General features: G+C 25.3%; 2 protein-coding genes and 1 long non-coding RNA gene across 6 annotated transcripts in view; 1 reads left to right on the forward strand and 2 right to left on the reverse strand.

Moving 5' to 3' along the window:
* The window catches only part of LOC123271596 (serine/threonine-protein phosphatase PGAM5, mitochondrial-like), a 35843-nt gene extending 33658 nt beyond the window's left edge, over positions 1 to 2185 (reverse strand). The window contains exon 1 of the mRNA XM_044737978.1: positions 2109 to 2185. The gene's annotated coding sequence lies outside the window, so the exon portion shown is untranslated. The remainder of the gene's footprint in view (positions 1 to 2108) is intronic.
* A 150-nt stretch (positions 2186 to 2335) lies between these two features.
* LOC123271595 (protein phosphatase PP2A 55 kDa regulatory subunit) lies at positions 2336 to 27110 on the forward strand. Of its 4 annotated transcripts, XM_044737973.1 has the most exons (8): positions 2336 to 2833; positions 13130 to 13483; positions 22152 to 22217; positions 22309 to 22406; positions 23723 to 24514; positions 24857 to 25072; positions 26502 to 26669; positions 27016 to 27110. In XM_044737973.1, exons 2-7 carry the CDS (start codon positions 13399 to 13401, stop codon positions 26652 to 26654), a joined length of 1410 nt encoding a protein of 469 aa, XP_044593908.1. In that variant the 5' UTR covers positions 2336 to 2833; positions 13130 to 13398; the 3' UTR covers positions 26655 to 26669; positions 27016 to 27110. The 4 variants fall into 4 exon arrangements, with proteins under 4 accessions (XP_044593908.1, XP_044593907.1, XP_044593910.1 ...); XM_044737972.1 differs by lacking the exons at positions 2336 to 2833; positions 13130 to 13483 and adding an exon at positions 15456 to 15591; XM_044737975.1 differs by lacking the exons at positions 2336 to 2833; positions 13130 to 13483 and adding an exon at positions 20853 to 21056.
* LOC123271601 lies at positions 17850 to 20818 on the reverse strand. The gene is made up of 2 exons (XR_006510922.1): positions 20231 to 20818; positions 17850 to 17948 (listed from the first exon to the last, which is right to left on the reverse strand). It is a non-coding gene; the product is annotated as an uncharacterized LOC123271601 (long non-coding RNA).
* Positions 27111 to 27900: the final 790 nt, after the last annotated feature.

Here is a 27900-nt window from a genome sequence, read left to right on the forward strand (position 1 = left end):
AATATAATTTTTATTATTCATGTAGTCAATTATTTTCTAGTTTAATTTTAATTAAAGTTTAATTTTTTTTTCTTAAAATTTCTTCCTAAAATTTATATCTTTTAAGAGCTTTTACTAACCAATTTGTTATTCTTCTAAACATAAATAATCATTAAATTAAATGTATCATCTTCTTTAGCAAAATAATATTTGTCTAAAAATTGATAAATGAATGTCTCTCCCCGAAACCAAAGTTGGAGTGACTCCACTGTAATGTGACAGCACTAATGATATCATCTAAATTTAAAGCTGGCGACAGGTACTTGATTGATATTCTTATATAAAATCACGCGCAAATCTTTATGAACATTTGTGAAATTTTTTCAAAATGTTAAAATATTAAGAGTGAAATAATACTTATTCATAATTTATTATAATAATAATAATAATAATAATATTATTATTATTATTATTATTATTATTATTATTATTATTGTTATTATTATCTGAATTATTTTTTCAGTCACTGAAAAAAGTTACACTGAGTAAAAAATTACATCTTTCTCTAATCATAATTGTCAAAACAAATTTTAATTGTTATTTTCACCTAAATTTTCTCTGATGGTATTGAGACTTCATACCGATAAAATATTATGGTGAAGAAAATAATAATGAAAAATTAGTCATTATCCAACAATTTGGATCGGGTAGTTTGGCTTATAATATTAATCATCCTTGATTTAATAAATTTAAAATACCGATCTTCATATATTAAATATACATTATTATTATTATTATTATTAATTATTATTATAATATTATAAGTATAAGATATATCATGTCTTGGAAGAAATATTGTATGAGGTAATACAATTTTTGGAATTTTTATACCAAATCAATTATAATAAAAAAAAAATATATTTTTTTAAATTCGTACTGGATCTTTTCCAAACTCAAAACATATTTAATTTTTAGACGAATACCAAGGCCAAGTTCAAAGATGAGCTTAATCGGTCAAGTAGTTAAAAAATTACAGGGTTCAAAAATTTTCAAAATCATAAAAATTCATTTTTTGGCAGATTTTTTCGCAAATAACTTTCGAATGAAATAACTTATCAAATTTTTGTAGATTGCATTTCAAAGCCCATTAAACGAGCTTCAATTTTCATACCATTTCATTCTCCTAAACTTGAAATAACCTATTCGTCTGTAGGTTTTTAATGAAATTTTACTCTTGCAGCCGTTTTTTCGATTAATTTGTCCAATATATCTTATAAAAATCTATTTATATTTTTATCCTTATTCTCAATGAATTTTTTTTTTTTTTTTGTAAATAGTCCTAGTAGTTTTTTTTTTCTATTCATTATAAAATCTACTTCCATTTTTTATAATTATATTTATATATAGACATGCAAAAATTATTATTTTATATCAAACCTGATATTTTTCAAAATTGAAATAAAATAATTTTAATACAATTGAAATTTTTTACCTCCATTTTTAAAAGCCCGAAAAGAAGAAAATTAAAATTAATTTAGCAGATATTTGACAAGTTTTTAAATTTTTTAACAGATAAATTATGCCAAAAAATTCACATTAAAATTAGCAGTCACTTGACAATTTTTTTATTTTATTTAACAAAAAAAATTTGTTCCAAAAAATTTTTTTTGAAAAATTTCATTCTTAATTTTTTAAAATTTCTATGTCAATTTTTCACCATAATTTATTTGTTTTTTACCATAATTTATTTGATATAAAATTCTTAAAATAATTTAATACATGTTAAATTAATTTTCATCAAAAAAATTGACATTTCAAAATTTTAAAAAATAAAAATAATTTTTTTGAACAAATTTGTTTGTTAAAAAAAAATGAAAAAACAATAAAGTGACAGCTTCGAAATCATAAAAAAATCTTTTTAATGAAAATTAAATTAGCCGACATTTAAGAATTTTTTTTTACAATAGAAATTATTAAAAAAAAAATTTCATTTGTAAAAAACTTGAAAAACTGGAAGTGCAATTTTAAAAAAATATTTTTGTTCTAATTTTTACAATAAAAAAGATAAAAAAAAATTAAAAACGTCGGCTAACTTTATTATTATTTCTATTTAATTTATTCAGACTTACTTTTCAGTCCACTTGATTGTTGGTGTACACAGAAGAGCTTTTACATCAGTATATATCAGTGAGTATCGCGCAATAAAACATAAATTCCCGTATAGTATGTAGTGATACTCGCAACTGTTGCGCTCTCTTGCCGGGGGTGCGCTCGGGAGTACTCGGGATCATTCGGCTGAGAGTTTCTCCCCTTTGGGCTGTAAGTTGTAGCTGGCCGTTTGCCGTTTGTCTGGCGTTTTAATTCTAGCTGTGCTCCAGACACAGCTGTGTGTGTAGCCAGTGTCACTGTCTCATGCTTTTTTTTTAATATTTATTGTGCAGTCGTGCTAGCTAGTGAAAATAGCTACGTCTGGCTCTGAAATAATATTCCTATGGACATGGACATCCATTTTATTATCCACCTAAGATAATAATTACACTTTAAAACTAAAATCTCCTCACTAATATTGAATCCCATAACGCAGTTTTTATTTTATTTGTTTTTTTTTTTTTTTTTAAATATTTATCCGTACCACTACACCACAACTGTCAGTGAGATCCTGAGCACCTTTTTGTACTTGTATCTCTGTGCCGTCTTTAATAATGCATTTTAAGTGGAGTGCTTTTTTTTATTAACTGTCATCGTTCAATGTCACTTTTTTTCTTCATAAAAAAATCTCTGAAGAAATTTTAATATCAATTTTAAATTAGTGACATGATTAATACTTAAAACTTAAGAAGTTTATTTTTAAATGGTGAGTTTATTATTTATATTTAGATTTTAAAATATTTAATAATAATAATAATTATAACACACAAAACAAATTAATTAGACTAACGATTAGTTGATAAGTTTTAATCGTAGGTGGAAGAACAAAACATTTTATTTAATCAAAGGAGAAATATAATAATGCCGGCTAGTGAGAGAAAACATGCTCTTGGCTCTCGCATGCTGCCAGTACGATGACATTATTATTATTCTTCTCTCTTTATTCACCGATATTTCATCTTGGTTACTCTCAATTTCGTTCGATAATACTATTCTCGATATATAAGTGTACAAACTGGATGTACTAGGTGTATTTATATATCTATATTATTGAGAGAATAAGCAAAATTTGGTGGCCACTGTATTTATATGACAAAAAGGGTTTTTATGGGGAAATTTGGTATCGTTGGAAAATTTTTGATATGGAGTTGTGCATTTTAAACGGTTTTATATCATTCTCATTAATTTTCAATTTATGATGACAAATATTTAAGTTGCATTAGAAAATTATCCCTATACATAATTAAGAAATTACCTTGTATTTTGTGAACTATTGACATTTTTAAAGATATGAGCTCATCCTGATGTTACACTTATCAAGAGCTTTCATTTGAGTACCCACATCAATTTTTTATATATTTATACATATTATATATATGTATATATGAAAAATATGTGAAAATGCATGTGGGTACTTAAATGAAAGGTCTAGATTAGTGTAACATCAGGATGAGCTTATATCTTTGAAAACGTCAATATTTAAGAAAATACAGTGCAATGTAATATTAGTCATTATTAAATGATTAAAAATAACCTTGTATCTCGTGAACTATTGACATTTTTAAAGATATAAGCTCATCCTGATGTTACACTTATCAAGAGCTTTCATTTGAGTACCCACATCAATTTTTTATATATTTATACATATTATATATATGTATATATGAAAAATATATGAAAATGCATGTGGGTACTTAAATGAAAGATCTAGATTAGTGTAACATCAGGATGAGCTTATATCTTTGAAAACGTCAATATTTAAGAAAATACAGTGCAATGTAATAATATTCATTATTAAATGATTAAAAATGACCTTGTATCTCGTGAACTATTGACATTTTTAAAGATATAAGCTCATCCCGATGTTATACTCATCGAGACCTTTCATTTGAGTACCCACATGTATTTTTCATATATTTATAAATATAATATATGTGTATATATGAAAAATATATGAAAAATTGATGTGGGTACTCAAATGAAAGGGCTTGATGAGTGTAACATCGAAATGAGCTTATATATTTGAAAACTTCAATATTTAAGAAAATACAGTGCAATGTAATAATAGTCATTATTAAATGATTAAAAATGACCTTGTATCTCGTGAACTATTGACATTTTTAAAGATATAAGCTCATCCCGATGTTATACTCATCGAGACCTTTCATTTGAGTACCCACATCAATTTTTCATATATTTATAAATATAATATATGTGTATATATGAAAAATATATAAAATATATGAAAAATTGATGTGGGTACTCAAATGAAAGGGCTTGATGAGTGTAACATCGAAATGAGCTTATATATTTGAAAACTTCAATATTTAAGCAAGTACAGTGCAATGTATTGAATTATTAAATGATTAAAAATGACCTTGTATCTCGTGAACTATTGACATTTTTAAAGATATAAGCTCATCCCGATGTTACACTTATCAAGACCTGTCATTTAAGTACCCACATCAATTTTTCATACATTTATATATTATATATATGTAAATATGAAAAATATATCAAAAATAAATGCGGGTACTCAAATAAAAACTCTTAATGAGTATAACATCGGAATGAGCTTATATCTTTGAAAACGTCTATATTTAAGAAAGTACAGTGTATTGTAATAAAATTCATTATTTAATAATTAAGAAATGACCTCGTATCTCGGGAGCTATTGACATTTTTAAAGATATAAGCTCATTACGATGTTACACTCATCGAGACCTTTTATTTGAGTACCCACATCAATATTTCATATATTTATGTATATTATATATATGTATATATGAAAAATATAAATAAAATACATGTGGGTACTCAAATGAAAGCTCTTGATGAGTGTAACATCGGGACGAGCTTATATCTTTAAAAACGTCAATAGTTAAGAAAGTACTGTGCAATTTAACGAAATTCATTATTTAATAAAGCAAAATTTTATTCATTTATAGTTCACAAGTCACGGCAGTCACATAGTGACTGCAAGGTTGCTAGTCTATAGTAAATATACTTCATGCACACTGGAATAAAAAAGAGAGTAAAAGTTAGAGAAAGAAAAAGAGATGGAGATAAAATAATATTAAATATAAAGGAGTGCTCTTCTTGACGTATAATAACCTGTCACAGCTCAATGATTTTCCTTCCTGTCCTCATTACTCGTAAATCGATTATTATTACTGAAAAACACGAGGTAATTATCAAGATAGTGCAAACATGCTGATCTCGCGTTTTAATAAAATAAAGAAGAATATATAGGTATAAATATATGGATAGAAGACTGCACTGTGACCGAGATTCCGCTGATTCTTAATAACTGGAAGTTTTAAGTAACAAGTATCCGCTTGATACTCGATACTGCCGTGCTTTATTAAATCTTGCTGGCTGTTATTTAATATATAGCTTCATAGCTTCACTTCATACTTTATTTGGTTATCTTATTTAAATACAATACAAACGGTATACACCTGTCTTGTCCGTTAGTTTTAATGAACGATACACACCTGACGGGAGTCACCTCTGATTCTATTGACCGCAGTATCAAAACATCTGAATATTATAAATCTTTATCTTAATCTTTATAACTAAATATTTGCCTGGTGTGCATTAATTTTTTTAGCGAGTCTGGGGTTCAAAACACGCAAGCAAACTTTATTTATTTTTTTTATAAATATCTATAGTCTGATCACGTATTGTTCTTATGTGTATTATTATCTATATTATTAAGAGAATAAGAAAAATTTTGTGTCCAGGATAGTCATATGATAAAATTGGTTTTTTTAGTGAAATTTATTATGATATTTAGGTTGCATTCCAAAATGCTTTATCTCTAAATACATAATTAATAAATTGCCTTGTATCTTGTGAACTATTGACATTTTCAAAGATATAAGCTCACCCCGATATGACACTCATTAGAACCTTTCATTTGAGTACCTACATCAATTTTTCATATATTTTATATATTTATATATTTCACAAATACCATACATATAAAATATATAAAAATTGCCATATGGGTACTCAAATGAAAGCTCTTGATGAGTGTAACATCGGGATGAGCTTATATCTTTAAAAACGTCAATAGTTAAGAAATTACATTGTATCTTGTCAACTAATGACATTTTTAAGGATATAAGCTCATCCTGACATTATTCTTATCAAGACCTTTCATTTGAGTACCCACATCAATTTTTGATATATTTACATATATTAAATATATGTATATATGAAAAATATATCAAAAATGCATGTGGGTATTCAAATGAAAGCTCTTGATGAATGTAACATTGGAATGAGCTTATATCTTAAAAAATTTCAATAACTAAGAAATGACATCTTATTTTGTCTACTGATGATATTTTCTACGATATAAGATCATCCTGGAGTTACACTTATCGAGATCTTTCATTTGAGTACCCACATCAATTTTTCATATATTTTATATATGTATATATATTAAATATATGTATATATGAAAAATATATCAAAAATACATGTGGGTACTCAAATGAAAGCTTCTGATGAGTGTAACATCCGAATGAGCTTATATCTTAAAAATTTCAATAATTAAGAAATGACATCTTATTTTGTTTACTGATGATATTTTCTACGATATAAGATCATCCTGGAGTTACACTTATCGAGATCTTTCATTTGAGTACCCACATCAATTTTCATATATTTTATATATGTATTAGAGTGGTCCAAAAAAAAGTTTTTGCCTATCATCTTAAAAGCTTCTCTAAGGTATAAAAAAAATTCCCTTCAAAGCGCAGCTTGATATCTCAATTCTTCATGAAGCTCAATGAATTTTTATTTTCCCATTTAAATAACACGTAAAAAAATTTTATTTACGTTTTTATCCAGCAATAATACGAAAAAAAATTTTTTTGTATTTTTCGTCAATTATTCTTGTAGGAAATTTAATTCTCTACAAAAAAGTACTGAGGTAGTTTCTTCGTAATCTTAACGAGTAAAAAGTTATTGAGCTTTAAATACTTGCACAAAAAAAATTTGAACGAAGATAGTTTCAAAGCAACTTTTCGAAAACTTTTCGGTAACTGCATGTATTTATTTCAAAATTTATCAAACTAGACTGTTTCTAATATAATTAACACATGTCTTTTGGTGAAGTATTAACTGTGAATGATGAATAATTTCTCTCATTACAATTTGGATATTTTTTCCTATGAGCAGTGATTTATTAAAATTGAACTTGAATTTCATTACGGAATCTGAATCAAGAGCAAGCTAGTACTTCCGGATGTATACCGAATTTAATTTTTTTATTTAAGAAGATGTAGGACAGGTAGAACAGGTGAATATTTAAATTTTGAACATGATGCTGGGACGCTTTTTGACCGAATGAAAAATCACGAAACTTTGCAGGAGTACGTAAATAGAAGTCCTTCGTGAATTGATTCTTTTATTTTTAAATTTAATCATTGAAAAAAAAAATGATAAATAAACAAGTAGAGTTAGTGCGGAAAACTGCCTTATCTCAGGAGTCATCACATATTTAAGTAAATAAGCTTGACTATAAAAAAATTGCTAATAAACATACAACCAATATAATCTTTGAGACTGATTTAATTTTTTGGTTATTTCTTATTTTAGTTTATATGACTTATAAGACATAATTATTAAAATGCAGCTAGGTTGAAGTAAAAAACTAATTGTCAACAAAAAATTTAATTTACTATATATCTTCATGTAGGCCGCAAGAGAGTGCTAAAAGTAAATTATCTAGTTTAATTTTTTTAAGCAGTGGTTAGAGTATTTACAAAGTCTGGTAATCTCCTTCAGTGCATTTAACATGTGGTTCAAATAAACAAACCGATATATTGAATTGTCATTTGTTATCACTGGTCCAGACTGAATGACCGATATCAGACTGTATACTATGTTTTTAAGAAAAAAATATAAATGACTTAATCAAATACTTTAAAACAGAAAATGTGATACAACATGGATTCTAAAATCATATCTGATTAAATTTTCTTTTATTGCGAATATTTAAAGCTTAATAACTTTTTACTTGTTAGGATTACGAAAAAACTACCTTAGTACTTTTTTATAGAGAATTAAATTTCCTACAAGAATAATTGACGAAAAATACAAAAAAAAAATTTTTTCGTAGTTTTACCGGATGAAAACGTAAATAAAATTTTTTGATGTGTTATTTAAATGGGAAAATAAAAATTCATTGAGCTTCATGAACAATTGAGATATCAAGCTGCGCTTTGGAGAGAATTTTTTTTATACCTTAGAGAAGTTTTTGAAACAGCAGCACTTGAAAGAAAAAAACAAAATGTTTTTTGGACCACTCTAATATGTATATATATTAAATATATGTATATATGAAAAATATATCAAAAATACATGTGGGTACTCAAATGAAAGCTTCTGATGAGTGTAACATCCGAATGAGCTTATATCTTTAAAAACGTCAATATTTAAGACAGTACAGTGCAATTTAACAAAAGTTGTTATTTAATAAAGTAAAATTTTATTTATTTATAGTTCACAAGTCACGGCAGTCACATAGTGATTACAAAGTTGCTAGTTATTTATTATTAAAATATTATAATCATCGTTTATGTTTTTAGGCATTCAAAATATCTTGATGGGGATTTTGTTTAAAAGATTGATCTTATTGGTAACTAGAGCGAATTAATGACTCGATTTATGCTGCCAGACAAATAAATTTCATCGACCCTATATCCTATTGAATTGATCGTCAGATTAGTACTTGATGGTCTATTAAATATGTATTTATTATTTTCTTTTTTACTCTGTTATTGTATTGTTTTATTTTTCTATAAAATTATATTAAGTACTAAAATTATTTTCTTTTATTGTAGAAATCTAATTGGAGGGATCTTGATTTTACTCGGTGTAATTTTTCGGTTCTGTTTATAACACAAAAATAGTATAAAGAAGTTGACATTATTTTTTTGGAGAGTACGTGACAAAAATAGTAATATAAAACAATAGCCCTGGGGTAGACGATTACAATTGACCGTTACAAGGTCTGAGGAATTTAGTTTTAAGCTAAATTTTAATATAGTATGAAAACAAAGTCAATTTCATCGTCTTCATTGATATTTTTAAATCTAAGGATTTTTAACTTCTTTTTTAAGTCTCGAAAAAAAATCTATAAAAATAAAAACACCGGCGCCTTTTAAATATTAAAATATTCAAGTGTTTTCGTGATTTGGTTGCAGATGTATAGGCTCAAGATTTTTGCCGAAAATATTAGTCTTGTAAAAAAAAGTTTTAAATTTAATTTTTTACTAAAAATTTCTCTTATAATTTTTTTTATACACTTAATTAAACTTCATAATAAATAATTAAAATTTTCTCAAATTATAAAAATCTTAATTTTTAAATTGCGGCTTTTTATTGGTCTTAAAAAAAAATTATAAGACATTTTTTTTACAAAATTAAATTTTGAGCAATTTTTAATTAAAAAAAATTTTTTTATGGCTAATATTTCCGGCGTAATATCAAAAAATTTGATATTATTACTTATTAATTAAAAATGTAAAAAATTAATTTTTTTTCATTAAATTTCTCTTATAATTTTTTTTTAACGACCAATTAAAATTCATAATTAATAATTAAAATTTGTTCTAATTATAAAAATCTCAAATTTAAAATTGCGGCTTTTTTATTAGTCTTAAAAAAAAAATTGAAGACATTTTTTTTATAAAATTAAATTTTGAAAAATTTTTATCTATAAAATTTTTTTTTACTGCTAACATTTCCGCCGTAATATCAAAAAATTTGATATTAGTATTTATTAATTGAAAAAATAAAATTTGACATTATAACTAATTAATTAAAAAAGTAAAAAATTAATTTTTTTATAAAGCCAATTAAAATTCATATTGAATAATTAAAATTTTTTCTAATTATGAAAATCTCAATTTTAAAATTGCGGCTTTTTTATTAATCTTAAAAAAAAATAAGATATTTTTTTACAAAATTAAATTTTGAACAATTTTTATTCAAAAATTTTTTCATACGACCAATATTTCCGTCATAATATCAAAAATTGAAAACTAATTGTTATTTTAAAATTAAGGCAAAAATCCCGAGCTGATATTTAACCAGCGATAGTTTGCAAGACGTAGAAATAGTAAAAAATTTATAAATCGATGAAGAGTAAAAAAATGCGTGACGTTAATCTTCGTGGCACGCGCGCATGACCCAATTGTTGTGATGCGTGAACAATACACGCACAAACTTTATCCCAAATAAAATAGCTAAACGCATATTAATGTACGCTGACACACACAGACGTTGGAACATATGACCGCTGTAATATAAGCTGTGAGACATATGTTGATCGTTAACTTGCGAGACCTTGATAAAGAAATCAAGCAAAAGTTGTTTTTGGCCAATACAACAAAAAAGCAACGAGCATATGCTTGTTTTTATCGGAGCAATTAAAAGAAGTAATGATGATGATGATAGTCTACAATGTACGTCTCTGGGGATTGTAATGAGAGCAAAAAATGTCAATGAATGCTTAAGAATTAACATACTGTGTATTATGCTATAAAATCACCTTGCAGCGTATTTAATCTAGAGCGTAATATTTGCAGATTCATTTTTGTTTGTATGATACTGTCTTGTACAAACACTTTGAAATGTTTGCATTAATTGTCTTTATTGGATCCGAATCCAACTGGTTTTGTTGTGCCACAATTTAACCACGTGTCTCATCATCTCTTTTACTCTCTTATTTTTTATTCTTTTCTTGATCTGTATCTCGATTAATCTTTCGGCAATGTCACATCGGATTCCAAGTATTGATAAACTCTGTAAACAAATTATTACTTACAATAATGTTATTTTTCCAATTTGATTCATCAAATCCTGACAATTATTGTCAAGTTTGTTATTTTATAAAACAATTCATTTATTGATTCATTTATTGTATTATTAAAGCTCATTTTACCGCAGACATCTTCTTGGCAATGATTTATTGAATCTTGCTTTCTGGATAGTTATTTAAAGATTCAAGTTCAAATAAAATACGTCTTTATTTATTCTTTTAGTTTAATCAAAAAATTTTGAATCTATATTATTAAGAGGATAAGAAAAATTTTGTGTCCAGAATAGTCATATGGTTTTTTTAGTGGAATTTAGTGTCATTGCAAAGGTCTTGATTTGAATTTATGACTTTTCAAGGTTTTATATCATTCTCACCGATAGGCAATTTATTATGATAAGTATTTGCATTCGAAAATGCTCTATTTCTAGATACATAATTAAGAAATGACCTTGTATCTTGTGAACTATTGACATTTTTGAAGATATAAGCTCATCATGATGTTATACTCATCGAGGCCTTTCATTTGAGTACCCACATCGATTTTTCATATATTTTATATATTTATATATATGTATATATGAAAAGTATATCAAAAATGCATGTGGGTACTCAAATGAAAGCTCTTGATGAGTGTAACATCGGAATGAGCTTATATCTTTTAAAACGTCAATAATTAAGAAATGACCTTGTATCTTGTGAACTATTGGCATTTTTAAAAATATAAGCTCATTCCGACTTTACACTCATCAAGACCTTTCATTTGAGTACCCACATTAATTTTTCATATATTTTATATATATATATATATATATAGGTATATATGAAAAATATATCGAAAATGCATGTGGGTACTCAAATGAAAAGTCTTGATGAGTGTAACATTGAAATGAGCTCATATCTTTGAAAACATCAATATTTAAGAAAGTACAGTGCAATGTAATAAAAGTCATTATGTAATAATTAAGAAATAACCTTGTTTCTCGTGAACTATTGACATTTTTACAGATATAAGCTCACCCTGATGTTACACTCATCAAGACCTTTCATTTGAGTACCTACATCAATTTTTCATATATTTATATATATTAAATATATATATGTATATATGAAAAATATATCAAAAATGCAAGTGGGTGCTCAAATAAAAGCTCTTGATGATTGTAACATCAGGATGAGCTGATATCTTCAAAAATGTCAATAGTTTATGAGAAACAAGGTCATTTCTTAATTATTAAACAATGACTTTTATTACATTGCACTGTGATTTCTTAAATATTGGCGTTTTCAAAGATATAAGCTCATCCCGACATTACACTCATTGAGACCTTTCATTTGAGTACCCACATCAATGTTTCATATATTTTATATATTTATATATATTATATATATGTATATATGAAAAATATATATCAAAAATGCATGTGAGTACTCAAATGAAAGCTCTTGATGAGTGTAACAACGAGATGAGCTTATATCTTTAAAAACGTCAATATTTAAGAAAGTACAGTGCAATTTAACAAAAGTCATTTTTTAAAAAATCAAAATTTTCTTTATTTATATTTCACAAGTGACGGCAGTCACGTAGTGACTGCAAAGTTATTATTTTTCATTAAAATTTCTATTAAAATTAAACAATTTTCATTTTAATAAAAATTAAAAAACTGTATTCTATTATAAATTTATCAGTCGCATTATTCTACAGGTTACCAGTTATTATTTAATTACAAACAACAACTTATAACTCAAAGACACGCAGTTGTAACAATTATCCGTATAACAAACGTTAATTAACGAGTTAAGTAATTATAATTACAAAGATCCATTCGTTATAACAGACTTGTATTTTGAAGCCATAAAGAATTGCATTCGCGGGTATATGGATTCATCTAGTACATGATGACCTACTGGCTCACTAAAATTCAACGCTTTTTTAAATAAAAAAAAAAACACTAGCTTGTGAACAGTGTATTGTAAGTCTTTCAGTGTTTACTATCACCATCATTGTAATGTACCTTTTATTTTAGCACTCGCGATAATAAGGTGGATTTAAGTAGTGCGCCTGGATGAAAGCCTCGAATTTTTTATTGTCATCATGATAAATGATAAGTGAATGTCAACGAGGATAAATGAGTACTAACAAGTGAATTTTATTGTTTTCAGCCCAGTGAATGAGGAGCTAGAGGATTATTATCCAGATTTGGAGACAATAGTGAGGCTGCTAGGTTATAAAGCCTGAACTAACTTCCACAACGCGTCACGCGGGTGTGGTAGGTCTATGGGGGGCTCCGCCGCATCAGCACCAGCGGACCCCCTGCTGCAGCTCGAGTCATCACGGGGCCAACTGCTGGAGTTCCCTAGGTGTCTTAGGACGTACTGGGACGCTGTCCTCGACCTCGAGCTTACCTTCCCCGGGTTTTGGGACCAAACAAATGAAGAGTCCCTCAGGGATCATGAGGCAGTCTAGCCTCACTAAGCTCGGGTCTATGATTAATACTGCTGTCAATAAGAGAGCTGGTAAGTTTTAGAATTAAAATACAATTTAAAAAAAATAAAAAAAAAATTTTGTGAAAATTTGTCATTTTTTTTTATTCATTTTTATGACAATAATACTTAAGTTAGCCGACATTTTTTATTTTTTTTTTTATTTATTAAATTAGCACAAAAAAATTTTTTTTAAAAATTGCACTTCAAGTTTTTTGAAAATTAAATTTATTTTTTCATTAAAAAAAATTCTAAAAATTTTTAGATGGCTATCTTTATTTTTTTATGACAATAATATTAAAGTTAGCCGAAATTTTTAATCTTTTTATTTATTAAATTAGCACAAAAATATTTTTTAAAAATTGCACTTAAAATTTTTTGAAAATGAAATTTATTTTTTTATGATAAATTTTTTCATTAAAAAAAATATTCTAAAAATGTTTAGATGGCTAAATTTATATATTATGACAATAATACTAAAGTAAGCCGACATTTTTTATCTTTTTATTTATTAAATTAGCACAAAAAATATTTTTTTTTAATTGCACTTAAAGTTATTAAATTTTTTTGAAAATAAAATTTATTTTTTTAATTTTTTTGAGATAAATTTTTATCATTAAAAAAAATTCTAAAAATTTTTAAATGTCAGCTAACCTCATTTTCATTTTATGCCATTAAAATTAGCACAACAATTTTTTTTTTTTTTTTTTTTATTTAATCATAAACTACAGCTACAAAATTGTTTTTAAAAAATTTAATTCATAATTTTTTAGAGCTTCTACAGATGAACTTTTTTAAATCAATTTTCTTTTGCTATAATTTATTAGTTAAAAAATTTCTAAAAACTAAAAAATGTCTCTCAATTTCAGTACCATTAATTTTTAATTAAAATTCTATTGAATTTTTTTTTTTTTTTTAATTTAAAGTATAAAAAAATTATAATTTACACTTTTAAAAATTGAATAATTTTCACAAAATTTTTTACAAAATAAAAATTATTTTTAAAGCTATTTTTCTGCTTTTTTTTCTAATATTAGTCGCTTAAAATTTTTAAAGGCTTTATATTTTAAAATTCTCACACTTATAACTAACAATTAATTTAAAAACTAATTTCTTACACTCGATATGAATAAAAAATCCCTGATTTATTTATTTATTTAAGCCGGGACGGTAAACACCCAATAAAGTATAATAAATCAATATCAATTTGATAAATATCATGAATAATTTCCTTGACATAGTAATGCGGACGGAAAATATTTAATAGCGAGCCGGAGATTTCCTATCCTTCCTACCCGTTGATTTTATACACAAAATATCGACCTTGAGCTTAATTCCACGTGAACGAGGGTATTAGGTAGTAGATGGAAGGAATTCATAATCACAAGATTACCGTTGCCACAATTGTCCAATGCTCGTTTTAATATCTATCTGTATCTTAATGACCCAATACCGAGTTATTATAAATAATTATATTATTATTATTGATACTATTCAATTAAAAATATAAATAGATTTTTTTTTCTGCGCAAAACTTAAAAAAAAAATCAATTAATATTGAATAATTATTTATAGTTTTGATATTCTCGACGATAAATTTATAAAAGTAATTTAAATTTCAATTGCTAAAAATAATTTTATCTTAAAATGTCTTTTTGATATACAATAATTTAATACTGAGTACAAATATCAGTACTGAGTGACCTTCTAGTAGGTAAATAAAACTTATCAGAAAAAAACAAAATATTTTAAACTAAAGTATTTGTACCTAAACACCTTAACACTGAGTCACGTGAATTATAATATACGAAATAAATTATTTTTCTTAATTACTGGACAGTAATATAGTTGGTCAGTAATATAGAGTTTCGGTAACTAGCTAGACACTTAAGTATAGCGTCTTATAATTGTAAATAATTTATTATTTTAATTTACTATTATGCGCTTATTTATTATATCAGTATCAATATTGATATAATTTAATAGATAGTGAAAGTAAAAATTAATAATTAATAATAAAATGAATGAAGAGTGTGAGAAAATAATTCCATTACAACTATATATCGGTGCTGAAGTTGAGATAGGTTCTGAAGGGTACGAGAAATATGCTGTGAATAATATCTTTGATCCACATTTTGAATGTGAGTATTCTGAAAGTAAAAAAAATAAAAACATTAATATATTTTTTTATTCTTTTCTTGATCTGTATCTCGATTAATCTTTCGGCAATGGCACATCGGATTCCAAGTATTGATAAACTCTGTAAGCAAATTATTACTTACAATAATGTTATTTTTCCAATTTGATTCATCAAATCCTGACAATTATTGTCAAGTTTGTTATTTTATAAAACAATTAATTTATTGATTCATTTATTGTATTATTAAAGCTCATTTTACCGTAGACATCTTCTTGGCAATGATTTATTGAATCTTGCTTTCTGGATAGTTATTTATAGATTCAAGTTAAAATAAAATATTTGTTTATTTATTCTTTTAGTTTAATCAAACAATTTTGAATCTATATTATTGAGAGAATAAGAAAAATTTTGTGTCCAGGATAGTCATATGGTTTTTTTAGTGAAATTTAGTGTCATTGCGAAGGTCTTGGTTTGAATTTGTGCTTTTTCAAGGTTTTATATCATTCTCAGCGATAGGCAATTTATTATGATAAGTATTTAGGCTGTATTCGAAAATGCTCTGTCTCTAGATACATAATTAAGAAATTACCTTGTATCTTGTGAAATATTGACATTTTTAAAGATATAAGCTCATCATGATGTTACCTTCATCGAGAGCTTTCATTTGAGTACCCACATCAATTTTTCATATATTTTATATATTTATATATATGTATGTATAAAAAATATATCAAAAATGCATGTTGGTACTTAAATGAAAGCTCTTGATGAGTGTAACATCAGGGTGAGATTATATCTTTAAAAATATAAATAATTAAGAAAGTACAGTACAATTTAACAAATATCTTGTAAAATATTGAAATTTTTAAAGATATAATCTCATTTTTAAGGATATAAGCTTATCCTGATGTTATACTCATCAAGACCTTTCATTTTAGTACCCACATCAATTTTTCATATATTTATATATATTATATATATATAAATATATGAAAAATATATCAAAATGCATGTGGGTACTCAAATGCAAGCTCTTGATGAATGTAACCTCGGGATGAGCTTATATCTTTAAAAACATCAATAATTAAGAAATCACCTTGTACCTTGTAAACTATTGAAATTTTTAAAGATATAAGCTCATCCCGACATTACATTCATCGAGACCTTTCATTTGAGTACCCACATCAATTTTTCATATATTTATATATACTATATATATGAATATATGAAAAATATATCAAAAATACATGTGGGTACTCAAATGAAAGCTCTTGACGAGTCTAACATCCAGATGAGCTTACATCTTTAAAAACGTCAATATTTAAGATAGTATAGTTCAATTTAACAAAATTCATCTATATATATTATTAAGAGAATAATAAAAATTTTTATCCAGGATAGTCATATGATCTTCGTTTTTTTTTAGTAAAATTTAGTGTCATTGCAAAGGTCTTGATTTGAATTTGTGCCTTTTCAAGGTTTCATATCATTCTCACCGATAGTAAATTTATGATAAGTATATATAGATTTTTTAGCAAATAATCAAATTATTACAAACTTGAGACAGATTTTAGAGAACGTTAAACGACGGTATGAAAGAGTGAAGCAAATGGCGTCTCTTGCAACATATAGATGTGTGCAGATGGCTTGTCAATAACGAAGTAGAGTAGTTGATTAGCGTGCATCTTCTAATATGCTCGAGTGACTCTTATTTATTATATTATTTATCTCTGCAATCCAACTACTCTGTATCTCCCGAGCATTTTCAGCCTTCAGTCCATTGTCGAGCGATTTAAGAAGAGGATCTGTCATATATAAAATAAAATATTTATTTATTTTCGAGTCATAGCTTCACTTATCATTTCTTCTTTATTTTTCGTGAGTTTATTGTTTTAATTTTGCAATGGAAATTAAAGAGTTTGTTTCTTCGCCAAGTTCTCCAAGATCTGCTCGATCGAGCCGTCGATTCGCTCCCCATCAGCTGAGAGACCGTGGCCCGCTCTTTTCTTCCCTCGAAGAGTTACGTGACAAGCTCAATGAACTCCTGGGTAATTACGACGACGTCCGTCTCAATTTAGTGATATCGTGAGTATGTGGTGTAGGGACTACTTCGTATCACGATCTTCACCTTCATTAGCACTAGACTAAATTGGCTTATAGTCTTCTCAAAAGGGATCCAGTAGTTTTTTTTTCTGCAAATCATTTTTATTTATTATCATTCATTTTTTTATTTTTAGCGTTGTTTTAATAACTACTTACTAATCGGGTGATTATTTAAATAACTGTTATTTTAGCCTGTGAACGCTCGGCTCTATTTGTCAATTTATTGTCTGGGTATAAGAGGATAATTAATTTAACCTTGATAAAAAATTATTGTTTTATAAACAGATACAGAGAAGAATATTTTTTTTTAATTAAAATATTTAGAAGATACTTTTTTATTACCTATTTACTTATTACTTATTAATGAGCAAACTGAGAAGTATTGTTGTTTTATTACTTATATAAAAGCTGTTATATAAATTACATTAGAGATTGTAGATTAAAGACTCTTCCTTATTATAATTTTAAATTTTAAATTATGTAATTTTAACTCTCACTCATTTTACTTTTAGAGTTATTGTTTAGATGCAGTTTTTTTTTTTTTTTTTTTTTTTTGCAGAATATGATTTAAAAATATGTAACCTGAAAATTTATGAAATTTTCAAAAATTTACAAAATTTTTTTAATTATTTTATGAAAATATCAAATAAAATTAGCTATTATGATTTTTTAAAATGAAAAAAAAGTTATTAATGTTATTTTTGGATTTTTTATAGCGAAAAAAATTAATAATGTTATTTTTGGATTTTTTATAGCAAAAAAAAAAACTGAAAATAAACAATTACCTTTTAAAATAATATTTATGAAATTTAGATAGTTTTAAAAAAAAGTTTTTTTTTATGATACTAAAGTTAATTGTCAATTGTAAATTTTTATAATATATAAATCAATTACAATAAAAAAATCACATTAAATTTAGGTGTCACTTTACAATTTTTTAAATTTCTTTAACAAACAAATTTGTTCCAAAAAGTTATTTTAAAAAAATTGCATTTTTAATTTATTAAAATTTTTAAATGTCAATTTTTTTTTCTTTTTTTTATACCATAATTTATTTATTAAAACAATTCTTAAAATCATCAAATATCTTCTAAAGTAATGATATTAAAGTTAGCAGTCACTTAATAAATTTTTTATTTTATTTAACAAATAAATTATCTGAAAAATCAATTTTAAAAAATTGCATTTATAATTTTTTAATATTTTTAAACGTCAATTTTTTTTTGTCATTTTTTTTGCTATAATTTTTTTATTAAAAAAATTATCAAATATAAACTAAATTAATGGCATTAAAATCAGCAGTCACTTAATGAATTTTTAATTTTATTTAACAAATAAATTTTTTCAGAAAAATCATTTTTAAAAAATTGCATTTATAATTTTTTAATATTTTTAAATGTTAAAATTTTTTTTTGCCACAATTTATTTGTTAAAAAACTTCTAAAAATGATTAAATATCTGCTAAATTAATTATCATGCTAAATAAATTTTCATTAAACAAAAATGTTTATAAAAATTCCCACTTACAATTTTTTTTAATTTTCACATGTAGAATTTTTTAATAAATTTTTTTTTATAATAATTTTATTGTTATAAAATTAAAAAAAATTCATAATTTTCTTCATAACTTCAGTGTAATTTTTTTTTACTTACTTATTTTTTAATTTTTCCCAAAATATCAACCAAATATTAAATAATACTAAAGTTAGACGACGTTTTTAATTTTTTGTTGTTTTTTTCATTTATTAAATTATAACTGAAAAATATTTCTAAAAAATTACACGTGTAATTTATTAAATTTTTTACAAATGATTTTTTTTGTAATTTTTTCAAATGACATTAAAGTTAGCTGTCCATTAACTGCTTTTTAATTATTTTTAACAAACAAATTTGTGCAAAAAAATTATTAAAAAAAAATTGCATTTTTTAATTTTTAAAATTTCTACTTGTCAATTTTTTTTTGCTATAATTTATTCGTTACAAAAATTCTTAAAATTATTGAATACCTATCTGCTAAATTGAATTTCAATTTTTTCAATAAAAAAAAATTCTAAAAATTTTTAAATGTCGGCTCTTAATTTTCATAAATATTAAAGAAAATTACCATAAAATTTTTTCAAATTCAAATTTTCATGACACTGAAGTTAGGAGAGGTGTAAAAATTTTTGATTTTTTTTATTAATTAAATTACAACTAAAAAGATTTTTCTAAAAAATTGCACTTATAGTTTTTTAAGTTTTTTACATGTGACAATTTTTTTTTTTTTAATTAAAAATTTTTTCAATAAAAAATTTGAAATGTCGGCTAACTTCATTTTCATTTAAATTTTCAAATTTTTTCACGACATATACTTCAAATCTTCCCGCGCAAACTATAAATTCCCACCAAACAAATTAACAAATCTCAGTATAAAAAAAAATTATCTTCACAATATTCTTATTTAAAAATCAAATTAATCCCCTAAAAAAAAAAAAAAAATAGACAAAAAATCCCAATAAAAAATAACAACAATAATAATAAAAAATATTTTTAGTTACCACGCGCGCTAGCGGCAGTATAATTCCATGAAAACCTCCAGAGGGCGTGTAAGCCGGCTGTAGCTCGACAAATATGGCGGGGTGTAGACATTGATAGAATAAAAGACGCACATAAAATCCACCTCTGGCGTTCGATTGCTGTAACAAACGTTTCTCGAATACAAATTACCATTGGTCTGACGCTTGACGTCATATTAATCGTATAGAGATCAAATTAGCGAGTGTGCCGTCGCAGCGAGCGACAATACAATACAATATTATAAAATATAAAAATTGGCTGGTGCCTCCGAGCCAAAGGAACCTTATTAAATAAAATAACCCAACAAACTAGTAATAGTACATGTTGTACACATTTAATATATAAAACAGTGACACTGAGACTGCGACAAGAGTAGCAAGTGGGGTAGTGATGGTGGTTGGACACGCGTGACTTTAAATAGTATACCTTGTTAAAAAAAATCTAAATAATTAATAAATAAATATGCGTGTTGCGAATATGTGACACTAGTTTTACAAGTGAATACACCTTCGTGTGTCCTAAAATAATAATAATAATAATAATAATAATAATCCATAAAATAAATCCTAAATTTTAAAAAAATATTATTTCAGTTTGCTAAAAAATAAAATAAAATTTAATTTTTAAACTCCAATAAAAAAAAATAAATTTTTATTAAAAAAAAAGGACGGACTGAGACCGGTGCAAGTCGTCCGTATTTCCACCCACTCTCTCATCCTTCCCTGAGCTTGTGAGAAAGAAAGAGAGCGAGAGAGAGAAAAAATATTTTGTTAAAAAAAAAACAATTTAAAAAATAAATAATGGCCGGTAAGTAAAGGTGGTCATTAATTAATTAATTAATTAATTAATTAATTAATTAATTAATAGACTTAAATAAATAATTATTTATTAAATATTTTATCTTTCATACTCCCACGTTGCCGTTGCAAGATAATAGAGCAGCAACCACCTGGCCCGCATACTTTAAATAGTTAGTGTCTTTTAAATCCTTGGCACTGTTTCGCTAAAGGATAATTATTAGGATCATTCTAGGTTGATAATTTAATTAAAATTAAATTATCCGACATTTAAAAATTTTTATAATTTCTTTTATTGAAAAATAATGTTTTAAAAAATTAAAACAAAATTTTTCACATTCTAAAAAATTTTTAAAATTACAAGTGGAATTTTTTAATTAATAAAAAATTTTTCTGTCGGCTAACTTAAAAAAATTCCGGGGTTTTTTTTAAAATAATTATTATTCTGGAATAAAATCAAAGCGTCAATTTTTTAACCTAAAAAATTTATAGAGTGATTGTATCTCCCTCTAAGTTAGATACTCCATCTTGCTCTCGACGTCTTTCTCTACCCTCTCTCTGACTCAGTGAGTCTCAGTCTCTCCTTTAATTTTTTTTTTCATTCTTTATTATTTTTATTTAGACTTTATGTTAGTTAAGTTGTAAAAATTAATTTCCTGATTTTTCAACACAAGACTATTGAAATAAAATAAAATAAAATAAAAAGGGAATCCTCCATCCCTCCGCCATAACGCGACCGTGGGTGCAGATGTGTTCGTCGTCGACAACGACAACCAAGACGACGGTGGCGACTGTCTAATAACATGATGGATTGTGGTGAAACTTCAAGTAGGCTTCTATGGATATAATAAATAAATTAAATAATCCATCAGATTTCTCAAAGATTATTTTAAAAATAACCACCTAGATATTTATTTATTTTATAATAAAATAAATAGATTTTTTAAAGACGCACTAATTTAATGCTGTAATTTTAAATCGCTTTCAAGCCTGGGCATCCTAGCCTCACATTTTTTCTTTGCTGTTTATATGATAAATCTTAATTGCTTTTTAGTTTTTAGCAGGTGAAAAATAAAGAGGGTTTATTTTATTGTTTTTGTTGCAGGCAATGGTGACATTCAGTGGTGCTTTTCCCAGGTGAAGGGGACACTCGAGGACGATGTCACTGATGGTAAGAGAATATATTTATATCTTCTCATTAATATTTATTGATATATAGTCATGTTTATTAATATTTAATATTGAATATTGATTATTTTCAGCTGATATAATCTCATGTGTGGAATTTAATCACGATGGGGATCTTCTGGCTACGGGAGATAAGGGAGGACGAGTGGTTATTTTCCAACGAGACCCTATAGTAAATATTTTTGTTTATATATTTGTGGTTGAAAAGTTATGAGGCTATTTATTTTATATTATCTAAGATTTTTAGATTAGTAATTGCTATCAAAGTTTTACGACTTGAAATTTTTATTAAAATATTCTGTAAAAACTTTTTTTTTTGTCAGAATAATTATGAATTTTTTGAGTATACATCTATATTATTAAGCCAATTTATTATGATAAGTATTTAGGCTGCATTTGAAAATGCTCTATCTCTAGATACATAATTAAGAAATGACCTTGTATCTTGTGAAATATTGACATTTTTAAAGATATAAGATCATCCCGATGTTACACTCATCGAGACCTTCCGTTTGAGTACCCACATGGATTTTTCATATATTTATACATATTATATATATATATATATATATATGAAAAATATATCAAAATGCATGTGGGTACTCGAATGAAAGGTCTTGATGAGTGTAACATCGGGATGAACTTATATCTTTAAAAATGTCGATAATTAAGAATATACAGTGCAATTTAACAAATATCTTGTGAAATATTGACATTTTCAAAGATATAAGCTCATCCTGATGGTACACTTATCGAGACTTTTCATTTGAGTACCTACATTAATTTTTCATATATTTATATATATTATATACATGTATATATGAAAAATATGTCAAAAATGCATGTGGGTACTCAAATAAAAGCTCTTGATGAATGTAACATCAAGATGAGTTTATATCTTTAAAAATGTCAATAATTAAGAAATTACATTGAATCTTGTGAATTATTGACATTTTTAAAGATATAAGCTCATCCCGACATTACACTCATCGATACCTTTTATTTGAGTACCCACATCAATTTTTGATATATTTTTCATATATATATATATATATATATATATATATATATATATATAAATATAAATATAAATATATAAAATATATCAAAAATGCATGCGAGTACTCAAATGAAAGCTCTTGACGAGTGTAACTTCGAGATGAGCTTATATCTTTAAAAACGTCATTATTTAAGAAAGTACAGTGCAATTTAACAAAAGTCATTATTTACTAAAGCAAAATTTTAATTACTATAGTTCACAAATCACGGCAGTCACATAGTGACTGCAAGGTTGCTAGTATAAATAATTTTGTTAGAATTTTTTATAAAAAAATATATTTTATTACGTAATAAGTCTAACTGTTTGAAAAAAAAATATTAAAAGTCTTGTAACAATTGACCATTATTTGAGATAAATTGTCATTGTAATATACTTACCAAACTAATAATATTTTCAGAGTAAACTTACCAAACTAATAATATTTTCAGAGTAAAAATAGTATACCAAGACGAGGTGAATACAACGTGTACAGTACATTTCAAAGTCATGAGCCCGAGTTTGATTATCTAAAATCGTTAGAGATAGAAGAAAAAATAAATAAAATAAGATGGTTAAAACGAAAAAACCCGGCGCATTTTTTGTTATCGACAAATGACAAGACAATTAAACTATGGAAAGTTAGCGAGCGCGACAAGAGAGTCGAGGGCTACAATACCAAGGAGGAAAGCGGAGCAGTACGTGATCCAGCGTGTATCACTGCCTTGCGAGTACCAACCATAAAGCCGATGGAGCTGATGGTTGAAGCCTCTCCTAGAAGAATATTCGCAAACGCCCACACCTACCACATTAACAGTATAAGTGTAAACAGCGATCAAGAAACGTACCTAAGTGCCGACGACCTCAGAATAAATCTTTGGCACCTGGAAATAACTGATCAAAGTTTTAATATTGTAGACATTAAGCCAGCGAATATGGAGGAGCTGACGGAGGTCATCACCGCAGCAGAGTTCCATCCTGTTGAGTGTAATTTATTGGTTTACAGCAGCAGTAAGGGTACGATAAGGTTGTGTGACATGAGATCTGCAGCTCTTTGCGATCGTCACAGCAAACTTTTCGAGGAGCCTGAAGACCCAACAAATAGAAGCTTCTTCTCCGAAATTATTTCTAGTATAAGTGATGTCAAGTTAAGCAATTCCGGCCGTTACATGATCAGTAGAGACTACCTCAGTGTCAAAGTGTGGGACTTACACATGGAGACAAAGCCTATTGAATGTTATCCTGTAAGTATTTTTTTTTTATTTTTAAAATATTTTATTTTTTTATTTCTATATTTTATTTTTTAAAATATTAAATTTTTTAAAATATTTTATTTTTTTGTTTTTATTTTTAAAAATTTTTTATTTTTTTTAATATTTTTTTTTTTATATTTTATTTTTTTAAATATTTTATTCTTTTGTATTTATTTTTATTTTTATATTTTGATTTTTTTAATATTTTATTTTTTTAAATATTTTATTTTTAAAATATTTTATTTTTAATATTTTATTTTTTTAAATATTTTATTTTTAAAATATCAGAATTTTATAAATTATAATTAACATTTTTTTTTATTTGTTATTTAGGTACACGAATATTTGAGATCAAAGTTATGTTCTCTTTATGAAAATGATTGCATTTTTGATAAGTTCGAGTGTTGCTGGAGCGGCAATGACTCGGCTATAATGACCGGCTCTTACAACAATTTCTTCCGTGTCTTTGATCGAACATCTAAGCGTGACCTTACTTTAGAAGCGGCACGTGATATTGCCAAGCCAAAAACACTTCTAAAACCACGCAAGGTCCGTACTATTTTTTTTTTTTCAATTTTATTTTTTTATTTAAGAGGCTAAGGTAAAAGATCTAGTTATTTTATTCTAATTTAGAAAATTAAATCTTCTCAAAAAACAAATTATCTTAAAAATTACAATTCAAAAATTATATTCACTAATTTATTAGAGTTGATTTGTTTTTTTTTTTTAATTAAAAAAAAAATAGCAAGTGTCAATAATTAGGCCAGTGTCAATAACTGGGTCATTTACCTTATTTTACTTTAGTTTAGAAGCATTAATTTCAGGTAATTTACTTTCCATTTTTTTATGTTATTAATTAACATTATGAGAATACAGAAAAAAAATAAAAAAAGTTGAAAATTCAAAAAATTCAAAAGAAATAAAAAAGATTATTAATTTAGAGTAATGTCGCTATGGCTGAAACGGTAATCGGAAAAAAATTTTAAAATATGAAAAAATTGTATTATTTCATTAAAATTGTTATAAAATAAAAATAATAATAATAATTGTATCACATTTACAATTTTTCTGAAAAAAAAGCAACTTCAAAATTATCGCTCCATTTTTTGTTACAAAAATTATTATTATTATTATTTTTATTTTATAACAATTTTAATGAAATAATATGAATTTTTCATAACTTAAAAATTTTTTTCGGGATTTGGGTGGAGCTATATTATATTATATATTATATTAAGATTTTTTGTATCAATTTTGTATCAATTTTGGATGGCCGCAAAAAGTTTTGACTTTATGGCCAATTAAATAAATAAATAATAATTATAATAACTAAAATTATCCCCAAATTTCAATTTTTACTATTTTTAAAAAATTCAAAAAAAGTAGTAAAAAAAATATTTTTTTTTTTTCAGGCAGTAGCCATTTTGTGAAAATTTTTTTTTTTTTCAAATTTTCCGTAGTTTCAGCCATAGCAACAATACTCTAGATTAATAATCTTTTTTATTTTTTTGGTTCAAATTACTAGGAGAGTTGAAATCGTGGGTATTTTTTGTCAATTTTTTGAGACCCCACTGCTTTATCAGCTGATTTTTTGAATTTTCATCTTTTTTAATTTTTTTATTTTTTTCTGTATTTTTATAATGTTAGTAAATAACTTATAAAAAAATGGACAGTAAAAATATTGATTGCCTTTTTTTTACAGCACTTAAAAAAATTACCTGAAATTAATGCTTCTAGACCAAAATACCTCCTTAATTAATTAACTATTTTATTTATTTATTTATTTATTTATTTATTTATTAACATACGCCTGTTGGCAATATACATCAATAGAGAGTATTTAAAATTAAATAAGATTAATTTAAAAGAAAAATTAATTAGAATTTATTTAATTAATGAAAAAACGAGAAAAAAATCTTATAGTCCTATTAATTAATAATTAATAAGTTTTGTAATAATAAATTAAATTATTAATTAGGTTTGTACGGGAGGTAAACGTAAAAAGGATGAAATAAGCGTCGATTGTCTAGATTTCAACAAGAAAATTCTGCATACTGCATGGCATCCTTCGGAAAATGTAGTTGCCGTAGCAGCTACGAACAATCTCTTCCTATTCCAAGACAAACTCTAGCACATTTATGTGCAGGTATTCATTTTTATAATTACACTTACACTAGTTTACAAATAATAATTTTTTACATAAAATTTTTCAGAATAATAATTAAGATAAAATAAAAAAAATAAAAAAATGTATAGAGTTCACAAACCTTTTTAAATAAATATCTAAAGCGAATGTTTGAAAATCATTAATTAAACTTACATATTTATAACTTTATTTGTTTGTGATTTAATATATTAAAAGAAAAAAATTGAATAATTTCTAGCCCGTAAATCAGATAAGATTTAAAATAAAGCTCTGAATTTGTCACTTGTAAACTAGTGTTATTAAGTTTACTTATCTTGTAAATAAAATAATGAATATTTATTTGTAGATTATTCAACGCTTTATATTGACCTGAATGTGATGCACGGCGTTGAACATTTTTAAGCCGTTAAAGAAGTGAGTGTCTAGCTGTTTGTATAAAAAGACAAGAGTCATTGGAATTTTGACTGATGAATTATATAGAGTACATTTATCATCGTATCCATAACAACGCGCGCACAGCTTGTACAAAGGAATGTAATCAGTAATCACATACATGCATATGGAGTAATGATAATTTTATTGATAAATAAATATCGCGGCGCAGTTATCTTATGTGATCCTCGGGAATATATTTATAATCAAAAAACAAATCGTTTTTAATTAGTGCGCGCGTAATGTTCAATGCCCCAGTCTTTATTTATTAAGGGAGTTGTCATAGTTAAAGCTTAACGTCAGAAAATTATTAAATGTTTTTTTATCGAAAAAAAATATATTATTATTATTATTATTATTAGAGGTAGAAATTAAAATAGTTGGGAATAATAATAAGCCTAGTTCCTTAAAATTATTATTATTAATATTATTATTCCCAATTTTTTTAATTTTAATCCCAAATAATAATAATAATAATAATAATAATAATAATAATAATTTTAAGGAACTAGGATTATTATTATTATTATTATTATTATTATTATTATTATTATTATTATTATTATTATTATTATTATTATTAGAGATTAAACTTTAAAAAGTTGGGAATAATAATGATAATAATTTTAAGGAACTAGGATTGTTATTATTATTATTATTATTATTATTATTATTATTATTATTAGATATTAAAATTTAAAAAGTTGGGAAAATTAATATTAATAATAATAATCCTAGTTCTTTAAAATTATTATTATTAATATTATTATTCCCAATTTTTTTAATTTTAATCCTAAAT

The sequence above is a fragment of the Cotesia glomerata genome, linkage group LG9 (assembly GCF_020080835.1).
Source record: "Cotesia glomerata isolate CgM1 linkage group LG9, MPM_Cglom_v2.3, whole genome shotgun sequence".
In the NCBI taxonomy this organism is placed as follows: domain Eukaryota; kingdom Metazoa; phylum Arthropoda; class Insecta; order Hymenoptera; family Braconidae; genus Cotesia; species Cotesia glomerata.